This window comes from Apium graveolens, chromosome 7, assembly GCF_009905375.1.
Source record: "Apium graveolens cultivar Ventura chromosome 7, ASM990537v1, whole genome shotgun sequence".
In the NCBI taxonomy this organism is placed as follows: domain Eukaryota; kingdom Viridiplantae; phylum Streptophyta; class Magnoliopsida; order Apiales; family Apiaceae; genus Apium; species Apium graveolens.
In genome coordinates, this window is record NC_133653.1 from 38,737,266 (window position 1) to 38,752,118 (window position 14,853).

The 14,853-nt window shown below is 33.3% G+C and overlaps 2 protein-coding genes and 1 long non-coding RNA gene across 3 annotated transcripts; 1 reads left to right on the top strand and 2 right to left on the bottom strand.

The window, feature by feature from the left end:
• Positions 1-3,667: 3,667 nt before the first annotated feature.
• On the bottom strand, positions 3,668-5,415 carry LOC141670800 (uncharacterized). The gene is made up of 3 exons (XR_012554752.1): positions 5,241-5,415; positions 5,087-5,155; positions 3,668-4,328 (listed from the first exon to the last, which is right to left on the bottom strand). It is a non-coding gene; the product is annotated as an uncharacterized LOC141670800 (long non-coding RNA).
• A 1,876-nt stretch (positions 5,416-7,291) lies between these two features.
• Positions 7,292-9,271, bottom strand: LOC141670508 (thioredoxin-like protein CXXS1). The gene is made up of 4 exons (XM_074476399.1): positions 9,058-9,271; positions 8,822-8,944; positions 8,195-8,408; positions 7,292-7,409 (listed from the first exon to the last, which is right to left on the bottom strand). Exons 1-3 carry the CDS (start codon positions 9,157-9,159, stop codon positions 8,283-8,285), a joined length of 351 nt encoding a protein of 116 aa, XP_074332500.1. The 5' UTR covers positions 9,160-9,271; the 3' UTR covers positions 7,292-7,409; positions 8,195-8,282.
• A 1,271-nt stretch (positions 9,272-10,542) lies between these two features.
• On the top strand, positions 10,543-11,832 carry LOC141672214 (oxygen-evolving enhancer protein 3, chloroplastic-like). Its single transcript, XM_074478754.1, has 3 exons — positions 10,543-10,946; positions 11,195-11,490; positions 11,661-11,832. The coding sequence occupies exons 1-3, from the start codon at positions 10,643-10,645 to the stop codon at positions 11,757-11,759; spliced, it is 699 nt and encodes a 232-aa protein (XP_074334855.1). The 5' UTR covers positions 10,543-10,642; the 3' UTR covers positions 11,760-11,832.
• The last annotated feature ends 3,021 nt before the right edge of the window (positions 11,833-14,853 follow it).

The window sequence follows — 14,853 nt, forward strand, 5'->3', positions numbered from 1 at the left end:
AAAGATCGTACTTTCGTATAAGTATATCTTTTGTTATTTATTATTCATTTCAAGTATGAGTTTTAAAACTTCTACTTCAATTATTTTTATAAAGATTATCCTTTATGGGAATATTATTTAAATAATAATATTCAGATATTTTCTAACATATCGGGACTTAATTATTTTATTAAATCATCATTACTCTAAACATTCTTTAAAATATTTTCGAGTCTTCAAAATGATTTTAAAAGTTATTGCGGATCCCAAAACTCATTTTCAGATTTCAGATCTTCTTTTCGAAGGGGATTTAATACTCGCTCAAAACCTAAGAGATCTGGCCCAGTGGTGTATTTTTGGAGCAACGAAGTTGCTAACTTGATAAAAGAGTTTGATTACTTGCCCAACATTTGGGAAGTAAGCCCAATCGGAATGCGTCAGCATAAGCAACATGGGCTCAGTGGGAGTTCATCAAAGTGTAAGTGGCTGAGTGGCAGTCCCTGAGTGGCAGTCCAGCATAAGGTCCTAATGCGGCCAGGGTGATGACCAGTGGGGAATTCATCTATCCACTAGTAGAAAATGTGACTTAATTGGCATCTTTGCCTGATCATCAAGATATCAGGTTTATGCCAAAGTTTCTTCTTTCTAAAATTCTTGGGAATGACAACTCTGCTTATACTTCTATAGCATAAGAGTGTATGAAATATATATATAGGTTTATATATATATCGGGACTAATGAAGTATCTCGTAACTTCATTCTTTCAAATGATATTTCAGAGATTGAATCTATTCAATTCTTACCTTGTAGTCTCATCTATGTGATGAACTTTTGAAACTATCTATAGCTTGAATGGTGGTAGTTCGAGTAGTATTCAGAAAAGATATAAGTATATTACAGTATCTCGTAACTTCATCTTTTCAACTTATATCTAGTTAATGATTATCTTATGCATGACAAAGATTTTCAGAAAAATATTGAGACAAGTTTATTTATATGAGATCACCTTGCAACGATATTTTTATACAGTTATAAACTTGAACTCTGTGTATATTATACATGTCATAGGATTACAAAGATTTTAAAAAGTATATATACATATATACTGAATATTTTGGGACTTGGTCGCGTTAAGATATCAACTTGGTTCATTTCTTGTTGACCAGGACTTTCACGAGTACTATGAGAATGCTCATATATTGTTAATTATTATACATATTATTTCGGTGGGCTTGTTGCTCACCCTTGCTTTCTTCTTTCATCACACAACAACAAAACAACGTCAACTTTCTCAAAATCCGAAATATTTATAAATCTGATAGTTGGATCAGTAAAACACTTCACTATTCTGACCATAGAATAGCAGATAAGTACTTGCATAAACGGAATCATTTATTTCAGCGATATGTAAAACATTTATCTATTCAAAACTGAGAATAGGGAAAATAATACTTGCATAAGAAGATTTAAAATAAATATCACTTGAACAATAAGTGATGATAGGGATACTTGCCTTTGGGTTTTTAGCATTCAGTCACACTCGCAACGACACATCTATTCTGACATTCGGTCTCAAAACATCACCATCTTTTACTTCGCTAAATCTCTGATCTGCTGTTCATGCAGTGCTTCAATCCAATATTCCACGCTATCCCGTCCATCATTCTATGGACCCATGCTCTTGTACGAGCTTTATACACAATCACCTTTGAAACTATACGATAACGAACTACGCTTCTATCACGATATTTATAAGGGTTCCCATAAGGGTTTTAACTGTTAGTACTACGTTAGGTAGTCCGACTATGAACTTGGCAAGAGTCCTTATTATCTTAGTGAACTTATTATTTTAACGTCACATCATCTCTGAGGTTTATAACGCTTGGCTCTGATACCATTTCTGTAACACCCCCAAATCCGGGGTCGGGGATCCGGGTTGTCACGAGTTCCATTTCCCTTAATAACACCCAATCTTAATAAACAATCAACTACTCCGTACTGTGACCCCACAATAAACACACACACCACAAGTTATAGTCTCAGAGATGAATATCCAAAAATAACACGAGTCATTTTATTCCACAATTATTTGCCATTACACCTTAAAAGGGTTTCTGAATAAATTTACATTTTCCTTGCCATTATTACAATTCATAAATATACATAAGTCTGGTACATCAAAATTTGAAAGCCTAGCCTATTGGTAGATCCTACCTCAGCTACAACGGCATCAACGCCTACAGGAAGCTGCGGAACGTTTCCTATTCGCTCGCGAATTGGGAGCTTGATCCTGTTCATCTTGTCTATCTGTTGTTGTGTGATGAAAGAAGAAAGCAAGGGTGAGCAACACGCCCACCGAAATATTATGTATAATAATTAACAATATATGAGCATTCTCATAGTACTCATGAAAGTCTTGGTCAAGAAGAAATGAACCAAGTTTGATATCTTAACGCGACCAAGTCGCAAAATATTCAGTATATAAGTATATATACTTTTCAAAATCTTAGAATCCTCTTCCATGCATAATATACATAGAGTTCCAGTTTATAACTTGTATAAAAATATCGTTGCAAGGTGATCTCATATATCTAACCTTGTCTCAACTTTTTTCTGAAAATCTTTGTCATGCATAAGATAATCATTAACTAGATATAAGTTGAAAAGATGAAGTTGCAACATACTCCAATATACTTATATCTTTTCCAAATACTACTTGAACTACCACCGTTCAAGTTATAATCAGTTTCAAAAGTTCATCACATAGATGAGACTACAAGGTAAGATTTGAATAGATCCAATCTTTGAGATATCATTCAAAAGAAATGAAGTTACGAGATACTTCATTAAGTCCCGATATATATATATATCCATATATATCTCTCATACATTTCCTGAAAACCTCTGTCATGTAAAGTATGAACAGAGTTGTAATATCCAATGAATTTGGAAAGAAAAGAATTTTGGCATAAACCCGATATCTTGCTGATCAGGCAAAAATACCAATAAGTAACCTTTTCTACTGTAGATGGATGAATTCCTCGCCGGTCATCACCCTGGCCGCATTAGGACCTCGCGCTAGACCGTTACCCGGCCACTCACGCGTGGATGGACTGTCACCCAGCCTCTTACACCTTCATAGACCATACCCCGGCCTGTCGCTTATGCCGACTCAATTAGATGGACTTACTTCCCGAACATTGGGCAAGTAATCAAATTGTTTTCTCAAAACAGCAACCACGTTGCGAATATAAAATACACCACATAGCCGGATCCCTCGAATTTTTGAGCGAGTATTCAAGTCCCCTTCGAAAGGAAGATCTTAAATTTGAAAACGAGTTTTGGGATCCGCTTTAACTTTTAAAATCATTTTGAAGACTCGAAAACATTTTTGAGAATGTTTGGAGTAATGCTGATTTAATAAAATAAATCAGTCCCGATATGTTGGAGAATATCTGAATATTATTATTTAAATAATATTCCCATAAGGATAATCCTTATAAAAATAATTGAAGTAAAAGTTGTAAAACTCATACTTGAAATGAATAATAAATAGCCAAAGATATACTTATACGAAAGTACGATCTTTATTTGAATAATCGAAAATAAGTTTGATTATCGAAACATTATTCTTTAATAAAATAAAGAATATTATTTAATAAATAAGCGGAGTCATAAGTCCACGAATGAATATTCAAAATAATATTCATTAAATAAAATAAACGGAGTCATAAGTCCTCGAATAAATATTCAACTAATAATATTCATTAAATAAAATAAACGGAGTCATAAGTCCTCGAATGACTATTCAACTAATATTCATTAAATAAAATAAACGGAGTCATAAGTCCTCGAATGAATATTCAACTAATAATATTCATTCAATAAAATAAACAGGGTCATAAGCCCTCGAATGAATATTCAACTAATATTCATTATTTAAAATAAAGTTATTGAATAAACCTTATTCGATTAATAGTTTTGAAAACTATATCTATATATATAAATATATATATAATATACTCGGGAACATCGACTCCCGGTTTAGAAAATGTTCACCTTTGGGTCCCCTATACTAAGGGTATACGCAAATACTACTTATCTATAGCATATGTATTATGCAACTTATAAGCTTTTGAATCAACAATTAGATATCAAGATTATAAAACAGGCATGCATATAAATATCATATCACATGCTCCAATATATCGCAAGACTTTGCTAATAATAATCAATCACTTATCACAAGATAATGCATATACATATATACATCACAACAACAGTATAACGGGTAGAAAACTTGCCTGAGTGTTCCCGGATAGACTTAAGCTTAGAGTGGGTCCGATAACCTATGAACAACAACATAAGTCGGAATTAAACCCCGGTCGCTTAAGAAACTAGACTTTAACCAATTGAACCTTAACGTTCGCTTATGGTCACTTCTACGCTTAACGAATCACATAAGTCGTTCGAGTACCCTTGGCTCCACTATTTTTAATAAATTAATCATTAAGAATTTTAAGGCGATTCTTTTGCGAGTACCCTACCAACTGCCTAATCCACTTTACATAATTGATTCATACTCCAATTAGTCATTTAAGGATCTTAACCAAGGTTTCAAAGTACGGCGAGGGGTAATGGTTCGGTCGCGAAACGCCGTTACTTAAAACGGTCATTTCTCCTAAACCGTACATCGGATTCAAGCGAACCACATATCAAAACGAAGCTCGTAACATGAACTATCTAATAATGGCAATGGTCAAAACCTAACAGTGAGTTCACGGGTCCTGATGTTAAGAACAGAACAGTTAAGGAAAATCGGTCATTATGACGTTTATGTTTACGCGATTTCCAATTTAATTAACACTCTAAATTATCATCAATTCACTCACAACCACCAATACAACAATATTCAACCATCATACTACAAACTCAGTCCCGAACTCCAAATTTTACCAATTTATCCAACCAATCAAAGACCCAATATTCAAAACCAATACAAATCCACCAAAACTACTTATAATCAAAGATCAAGCCTTAATACTAACAATGCTTCCATAAAACTTAATGAAATCATAAAATCAAAGCTAGGGTTTGAAGTTGATACCTTCCTTGGTAGGTGTTAAGTTGCTAGGAAGCCTTAGGGAGCCTTAATCTAACCTCCTACAAGCTTGATCTTTCCAAAGAAATCAAGAACACAAAGTTAGGTTTTAAAGTTTCTAAAAGTTAGATTGAAAGAACTGTCAAAACGAGGGTCTTACCATGCTTATTTGGACGAGACTTGTGAACAAGAGTTGTAGGCCATCTCAATACCTTTCCAAAGAGCTATAGAACATACTATTTGAGTGAGTATTGAAGGAGATATGGTAGTTTGAAGTTGCTGCTCTGGTTTTGGCCGAGAGCTTTTGTTCTTGGAAAGCAAAAGTCAACTTCTAATTTGTGTTTTGTGATTTGTTTTGCCTTGGATTGGTTGGTTTGTTTTTGTTTTGATTAATTAACCTTTTAACCATGGTAAATTTTGTGTGGTTTATAATCAGCCAACACTTCCTTACCTTTTTGGTCATGCTTATGTCATCTGCTTATGTCATCTGCTTATGTCATCTTGTTACACTTGTCTTCCTCTTGTTGGTGTGATGACATCATCGTCCATTATCCTCTTTGATTAACCCCTAATTACTTGGCTAATGACCGCTGATCTGTTATACGGTTCGCTTAACTTTCGTTCTCGTTTATTGTTTGAGGGATCATACCCGGGATCTTATTACTTGGGTTCCCCTAAACCTTTCTCAATATTTTATATTCCTTTTATGATCCTCTCTTATAATCCTTGAATTAAATCCTTTTAATCATGTTACCTTATACTCAATTCTTTCGGTATCTGGTGGATTTTCGGGAAAAATCAAAGTGTTCGAGTTTGGATTCTGACGATCTTTACATACACTTATTTACTTTATGGAATACTAATACAATCTTAGAATTTCCATAACAGTACTCCTATATAGCGTGGTCTGATAATTTTCATTAATCAGCATTATCAGCAAAAGTTACTATTCATCCGTGTTTCAAAAATTCCAAAAATTGGGGTTATTACAGTCTCCCCTCCTTAAAAGGATTCCGTCCCGGAATCAGATAAAAATGAATAGGGATACTTTCTTAGCATTGCACTTTCTAACTCTCAAGTCAATTTGGAAAGATCATCACACATTATCTTCTTATTTTTAGTCAATTTCTCTCTTTTTTTACACAAACTCGAAAGCACACGATTGATTTATTTTCTTTTATTATTTCTTTTCTCTCCTATTTTCCTCACATCTCTTCTCTTCTCTTCACTCCCAACAAATCTTGGAAGCACAATTAAGGTTGAACCAAAACCGATACTCTTCTTCGATCCTATCACTTTTTAAGAAACCATTTTACAGAATTTTCTTGCCTCCACTCCTCTTGGAGCCTACCAGCCAACTAGTCAATTATATAATTAGTAAACATGATAATATAAAATTCAAAAATATTCGATTCCAACCGAAGGTCGTCATGTTATCCTGTAGTTGATCTTCGGGGAAAAATTTTATATTTCCCCACTCAATATTTTCTTCAAGATTCTGGATCCGAATCCAGACCAACTAATAAAAGTATGTATTCCTGTTTGTAGCTTTCAACAAGTCTACTGCACACTTCTTAATATTTGTTTTCTAAACGATTATATATATATTCTTTAAACACTCAACTTTGATATTTCCAGGCAACAGCCAAAAGCCATCAAAATCAAAAACACTAATACGTTATAAGTATAACTGTTAGATTAGCCGTCATACTAAAATTTTAAGATTTGTAAGATGAAGCAAGCAAATTTGGTACTATATTTTTTGTTACGAATGAAACAATAAATATAACTCATATTTATAATAAAAATCAATCCCTAAATCAAATCCTGGTATTATAATAAATAAATAATCACACTAAAATCTTAAATTTGTAAACGATTTTTAACAATAATTATTGCGTGTACGAAGTTGATGGTTCATATAAAGAGTATGTTATAAAATATTATATTTGGTGCAAATATGTTCCATTATTTTCACCTACAATACAAGCCATCTATTCGCCCATAGGATGGACTCCCTTTGTTTTATTTTATTATCGCTTGATTTTTTTAACATATTTTTAATTGCTTTGACCGTATAACAAAAATAATAAATTTTAATTTTTTTTTACAACTTAAAATTTTATTTTATGAAAAAATAAAATTAAAAATTTTTAGAATATAATTATTGCATTTTAAGTTGTGTGAAAAAAAATCAAAAGTGAAGGGATATTACGGAAATAATTTGTTATAAAACATTTAACATATTTTTAATGTATATCTTACAAAAATCATGTGCACCAAACTAAGTTGGTCTTTAAATAAATGTGTATAGAAACGAAACTACTAAACTTAGTAGTAGGGGTGTACACGGTTTGGTCAACCCGACCAATCCAAACCGAACCGATCCTATTTCGGCCGAACCAAACCGATTTTTTTCAACCCGATATATAGTTGGGTTGAAAAAATATCAACCCGATTTAATTGGGTTGGATATTGTTTTCGATAATTTTAAACCAATTCAACCCAGCCCGATTAAAATATATATGTACATGCTAATAAGTTAATCCAAAATTATGTTTAGGCCATTTACATAGATCCGTATATCTCTAACTCTAAATGTAACTTATAACCTCCGTATTCATAGTTCATTTCGTAACAACAATATATGTTTGATTAGTGTTATATTTTTTGCATTAATGATTCATTCCAATATTTAAAGCGTAAACAATATTATTAGTACAATATATGTTTGATTAGTGTTATATTTTTTGCATTAATGATTCATTCCAATATTTAAAGCGTAAACAATATTATTAGTACTTTTGATGTCGAAAATTAGATGCTTAAGACTATTCAATATGGAGGATTGTAATATTGTTTTGAACTATTTTCAAGTGTTTTAAACTTTGAAACATTATATTTTATTATAATTTTTTATATTAATTTTGTATATTTAATAAACCGATCAAACCGATCCAAACCGATCCAAACCGAACCAAACCGAAGTATACAAATTGGTTTGGGTTATAAATTTAAACGGTTTGGATTGGGTTGAAATTTTGAAAACCCGAACTAATTGGGCTGGGTTGCTAAATTCTCCCAACCCGCCCAATCCGATCCGTGTACACCTCTACTTAGTAGCAAACACTTGACAATATACAAAATACACACATGAAATTAGAAACACACGAAAGAGAAATACAAAGTGAGTGGTGGAAGACTAAAGAAGAGCTTCAATCCCTTTCTTCACCTCATCCGGATTGGCACCTACCATCTTCTTTTCCACCCCTTCTTTTATCATCATAAACGTTGGCATCGCCTTTATTTCATATCTCCTCGCTACCTCCTATATATACACACATATTATGTTAAAACAAATGATTTTTTTTACCTATATTAAGAAAATATAAATTTCATCATGTTTTTTTCAATTATACCCCTCCCAAATACCAGATTCTTGTTCGACCCTCATTAATTTTTATATGAGAAGGGTAATATTGAAATAATATAAAAATATTTACATTTTGAAATTAAAAATGGAATGCATCATGAGGAAAAAAAGAGACTACTACATCAAAATTTAAAATATAAAATGTTCATAACTACATCATGAACAAGTCTAAAACTCACATCTTCCAAAATACACTAGCTCTAAATTCCAAAATTCGAAAAGTTAAATCTTTCTCGGCCAGATTTGAGAATCAAATAAATATAAAGCGACTAAACAAATGAGATTAGAATAATATTGAGGGATATTACCTTGACATCATCCACATCAACTCTGAGAAACAAAATATCTGGGTAAGTTGAAGCATATTCTTCAACATATGGGTTCATCAACACTGATACCATGCACCATGCAGCTGTAAAGTGCGCCACAATCTAACCCCATAAAACAAAAAAAAAAAGACTTATCTTAATTAAAACTTTAAAACATGAAACTAAACATAAAAATCAACTAGATTGAGTAGAAAATATATACAGTATTCGCTTACAGGGGAGCCTTGTGTAGTAGCTTGAGACAAATACAAATCCCAGGTCTCTTTTGAGTTAACTTCAATGACTTTAGATCTGCTTTCTTGATCTTGTCCTTCCATCTCTTTCTTTCTACTTGTTCAAAATATCAGTTGCAGCTTCTGATATTTATATATTAGACAAGTATAAATTTAGTAATGATTTTAATTGTTTTGTTCTTTTGTGTGTTTTAAGATAAGTATCTTGCTTTGTTTAGTTTTGCTGTAACATGCTGGCAGTATTATAGATTATGACAATTCACAAACTTATGGGCGCCCCCAAGTTTGTTTCAGCCCGGGCCACATACTTTTGGACATATGTTTACTAGTCTGCTATTTTCTTGAATAACTCAACAAGTTGTAACCTTTTTTCCTGATTCAGAGTTTATCCTTTTCCAAATCTTATCGTCTTCAATAGTTCAGTTTAATTCATTTGATTTCATTCACTAATTTCACTAATCTAATCATATTATTAGGTGTTTTACACTACAATAGTTGTGAAGAAGAACGGCCCAGATAACCTGACAATAGTGCCCAAGAAAGTAACTAACTAAAAGGAATGCTGATGCTTAAAAATCAGCTCCTAACATTTTCACAAGAGATTCTATTCTCAAGCCCAATATTTCAAAGGCCTAACTGGCTTAATCCATAATAAGCCCACCCCTCAAGTTGGTCAATGCGTTTATTTTATTTTTACCTTCATATTACTAGAATAAAAATATAAGAAACTTAAAATTTTCCAAAATTGGTCCTAAATAAATTGAAATGTAAAAGGAGTGCAAAATGAGAAATAAAAGGGGTTTACGATAATAAACTAATGAACGAAACCCATGTGAAGAAGATCATGGGCTGAGGTATTGTATCATTATTTATCGTTGCCTCGTACTTACTTTTATTTTTATGGATCATTATTTAGCTAGGACACACATATTTGTGCACACACACAAGCCGTGGGTCTTTTGAGGAAACATCCTCTTTATTCTTTAGAGCGGGGTAAGGCTGCGTACGATATACCCTCCCCAGACACTGCCCTAGGCGGTATTATTGGATTACGTTTAATTGATTGATTGATTATTAGTTATATTTAACTCTGATTTATTTTTTTCTAATACTTTGTCTCCTGTTCCACCATTCCTTCTTGCCATGTTGAATAAACATCTCACTTACCTCATCCACCGGTGTTTCTTCTTATATTCCAACACAACCTGGGCTCAGATTATAAAATATCTTTACTTTGAGACTTATATAAATTATTTATTATACATCTGAATGCTAAATAATGTATTTTTTTAAAGATGGTATATATGGACTATAGAGTGCCCCTGAAATATAAATGCTGAAACAAAACTTGACCCTACTTATCAAGATCTAAAATAACAATTAGCCAATAGCATTCTCCAAACTATCCAAGAAAACTAAGAACAGATAAGAGACCGACTCGTTCTTACAAATATCTCACTAATAGAGCCAAACAATAGGCAAAAAACAAGCCATTATATTTCACACCTTGCCTTACCATCATATTACATTTGCTTTAAATTTTGATTCTTCGCAGGAAAGACCAAACATGGCTCAAGCAATGGCTTCACTGACTGGTTTACATGGTTCTTCTCAGGCTGTCTTGGAAGGTAGCATGCAGATCAGCGGCTCAAACCGCTTGAGCACCACTAGCAACAAAAGGATTGCCATGGCTCGACCAGGATTTGTTATTCGAGCCCAACAGGTTTCGACAGAGAACACGGAGACAAGCCGTCGTGCAATGCTTGGTCTTGTTGCTGCTGGTTTGGCCTCTGCGTCTTATGCAAAAGATGTGCTTGCAGCAGCTACTTCAATCAAGGTTGGACCCCCTCCAGCACCGTCTGGTGGTTTGCGTAAGTCTAGTACTGTTTGTCAAGATGCCCCTGCTTTTTCTTTTACGACATACCCTATTTTTTATCTCGAGTAATTGTCATCAGCAAATGTAAGAAGATCTTCATTATATATAAAAGTTCCGCTACATTTTTTATTTTCTGAACAAATTATTTGTCAATTATATAAAATAAAATGTGACATGTCCTAACTCCCAACATGAAATCTTCAAAGAAGAATTACTAATGAACAAAAAACTGTGGCTTTGCAGCTGGAACTTTAAACTCCGATGAGGCCAGAGACCTTGACTTACCACTAAAAGATCGGTTTTTCCTGCAACCACTGACACCGGTTGAGGCAGCAGCCAGGGCAAAGGTATCAGCAAAGGAGATTATTAATGTGAAAGAGTTTATTGACAAGAAGGCATGGCCATATGTCCAAATGGATCTCCGCCTTAGGGCATCGTATCTTCGTTACGACTTGAACACTATCATTGCATCAAAGCCAAAAGACGAAAAGAAATCACTCCAGGCTCTCACTGGAAAGCTTTACAATGTCATTGACGATGTAAGTTAAATCCCTCGATTTATAGCTTAAATGCATCCATTAAGAGAAATATTGTTTTTTCCTTTTATGGTTATTGATCAATTGCAGAAATTCAAATACTCGCACACTCATGCTTCCACTTACCACAAATGGACATTTGTTTAACTAATAGTTTCACCTTCTTTTCTCAGTTGGACTATGCAGCAAAAACCAAGAGCTCCACCAAAGCAGAAAAGTCCTACGCGGAAACAGTATCTACCCTGAATGATGTTATTGCTAAGCTTGGTTAGAAAAAAAGTGTATAGATCATGTACCATGGCGTAAATCTTTGCTTCTGTGTTAATGTAAAAACTCTTTTCAGTATGATTTCGTTACAATAAAAAGTTGTGGTATGTGTGTGGTGCTTTTATTTCATAAGAAACTGAACAAACTTTAGTGTCCTGCTGTATATCAGGAGCAGTTGCTAGTCTAACTGTTATTTAAACACGCAATTATGATCATTATCAAGTATTACTAGTCCAACTACTTGTGCCAACTGCTATTTAAATACGCAGTTATGATCATCACCATAAAGAGAATGTTAATCTTACTTTTCGATAGTTTTGATTGGGACATATCATTAATATTAGAGCTTTGTTAAAAATGGCATCAAACAAGGAAAGAATTGAGAGTCGAGAGGCTGCTCTTGGAGGACTTTGAGATGGCTTGAGCAGAATGAAAGTTTGTGTTACTGACAAGAGAAAATTTTAAGAACAAGTCTAAGAGTGTCTTAATATATGCCTTACAAGAGCATCTCAGATACACTCTCTAAATAAGCCCTTAAATCAAAATTTAAAGTATGACAAAATATAAAACTCGAACAAGGCTCCTAGTGGCTCTTCAATTCTTAAGAGCAACAAGGGTGCCAATTTCGTCACATTATCAAAAATATTATATTTTAAATTTTCTCTCTTCCATATCATTTTTAGCACCATTCTTTCAAAAAACACTCCAATGATTAACTCCCCAAGATGTCAACTTCATTAATTTAATAAAAAATACTTAATATAAATATATTAGAGAAATATTATTTTTATGCACCATTAGGATCACAAATGAAGTTGACACATATGAGATGCCAACTTTTGGCACCCCATGCCAACTCATTTGACACCCATCCCTCAACTCCAATGAAGTACTAACAAGGGTGTCAAGTCACGTCATGCCACATGGCGTTGACACCCCTCTTGGCACCCTCCATTGGAGTTGCTCTAAAAGTCTCTTCTCTCTCCTCAATTTTATGAGCCATTACATAACTGTTAACCTATTTTGTTAATAAAATATTCACTTACACTTGTTTCAATTCAAATCTTTGTTATGATGTAATAAAAAATATGAATATTACATAGTTTAGGAGTCAAGATAAAGTGCTGGAGTTTGACATGGAAATCTATGTAATAACTAACTAACAGTCACATTATTTATATTATATTTAGGAGCGAACTAGAAGATTATTGGAGATGCTATTACCAATTTAGGACATTATTTATTTTCATAAACTCCAACAATAAGCCTTAATTCTATGCCATATTGTTATAATAATAATAATAATAATAATAGTAAATTACAGGGGTGTGGTTAAGGTTTATCCGCGTTTTTAAAAAATTGACAGTATTTCCAAATTCACGTAATTTTCATTTGGCGTTTCAAAAACGTGTCTGTCGTCAAGTCCGTTAAATTTGCGCTGTTAACTTAATTAAAAAGTTTAAACTGGAGCGGTATTTAGGTAAAATAACCTGAAGTTAAAAAGAATAGGGTGATGTTTAAAAATACCCATTTTTGGGTGCAATGACTGAAAATACCCATTTTCAAAACACATAGCTGAAAATACCGTTTTGGTTACGCATTTTGTAATTGGGTAAGTGTAATACGCATTCAAGAACGGGGTATCAAAGAAAATACCTAAAGATACGCATTTGTAGTTTAGGTATTACCATTGAGATACGCATTTGCCAAATGCGTATCTCAAAAAAAAACTGGATACCCATTTGACAAATGCGTATCTAGTACAAAACAGGATACTCAAATGGCAAATGCATATCCAAAATGATATTTTCAGCCATCCACTTCCTGAATGGGTATTTTCAGCCATTTGCACCAAAAAAATTATTATTTTTTACATTCTTCTAAAAGAATATATATTTTAAATTTCTAAATCTTTTCCTTCTGGAACACATATCTAGCTTTTCTCGTTTCTTTTTGTGTTGTTTATGAGTGACGACCTTGAAGATGAAATGATGAATCTCCCACAACTTCTTATTCTATATTACTGGCCGATTACATCGCAATTTCCGGCCGTTCGTTTGGTTGCATTGGAGATGCCCCGGCAAGGGCTCTGTTTTTGTCATTTGAGGTGGGTATTTTGATGAAAAAGATTAGATTTTTTGGTGGGTTTTGTTAGGTCGCACACACACTGTAGAGGGGGGGGGGGTGAATACAGTATATAGTACAATCAAATTGAACTTTAATAACTCAAGTAACAGAAAACAAACTTTATTGAAACAATAAACTCTGTTACAGTATGGAACTGTTCTCTCTCAGTGATGAACAAATATCACGAGAGCTGCTAGGGTTATAATGAATAATCTTCTCGATTGTGATAAAACTTATAGTGTAAACCCTATGTCTGTGTTTATATACTACACAGTTACAAGATAATCGCTAATTGATATGGAATATAATTCTGCTTCCTAAAAGATATCAATCAGATATCTTTTCTTCCAAGTATTCTATTCTTCATAGAATTCCTTCTTCATGCATATCTCTTCTTATGTTTGTCTCGATCTTTTTTCCTTTAACCAGCTGCCTTCCTTATCTGAACGTCCTTCAGTACTTAAGTTCTGATATTCATCTTCTGATGATTATCTCCTGATAATATAAGTACCGATATCCTTAAGTCCTGACTTCCAGTAAGTACTGATTTATCCTGTTTAAGTAAGATTTGAAAACTAAACATAAATCACATTAGTCATGACATTATCAAATATATCTAACAATCTCCCCCAACTTGTAAATTAGCATAATATACAAGTTTAACAGATATTTGATGATTCCAAAAACATTAAGTACAAATGCATGAGAATTTGACTAGATAACTACAACTTACAGTCCTTAAAGCTTTACCAATCTTTAACTTCTGATAACAACTTCAGTCTGTATTCATATCAGAATTTAAGCAGTTGTAGATCTTGACTTGGCTTCATCTTCTGATCTCTCTGATGTCAGGAGTTGTTCTGAGATAGTTCTTCAACAAACATCTCTCAGCATATCTGAGTTCATCAATCAACCTCCTTTTAGCATCTTTAAGTTCTGCAGTATCTTCACCAATTTGAAAGATTGCAGCCC

What these genes read in the sequence shown, in the direction of transcription:
- LOC141670508 (XM_074476399.1), bottom strand. Translation starts at nt 9,159, where the DNA reads ATGGAAGGACAAGATCAAGAAAGCAGATCTAAAGTCATTGAAGTTAAC. An exon ending in CTACTACACAAGGCTCCCCT is followed by an intron (nt 8,945 to 9,057) that starts GTAAGCGAATAC and finishes TTATGGGGTTAG; the next exon opens with ATTGTGGCGCACTTTACAGC. An exon ending in TTGATGTGGATGATGTCAAG is followed by an intron (nt 8,409 to 8,821) that starts GTAATATCCCTC and finishes GTGTATATATAG; the next exon opens with GAGGTAGCGAGGAGATATGA.
- LOC141672214 (XM_074478754.1), top strand. Translation starts at nt 10,643, where the DNA reads ATGGCTCAAGCAATGGCTTCACTGACTGGTTTACATGGTTCTTCTCAG. An exon ending in AGCACCGTCTGGTGGTTTGC is followed by an intron (nt 10,947 to 11,194) that starts GTAAGTCTAGTA and finishes GTGGCTTTGCAG; the next exon opens with CTGGAACTTTAAACTCCGAT. An exon ending in TTTACAATGTCATTGACGAT is followed by an intron (nt 11,491 to 11,660) that starts GTAAGTTAAATC and finishes TTCTTTTCTCAG; the next exon opens with TTGGACTATGCAGCAAAAAC.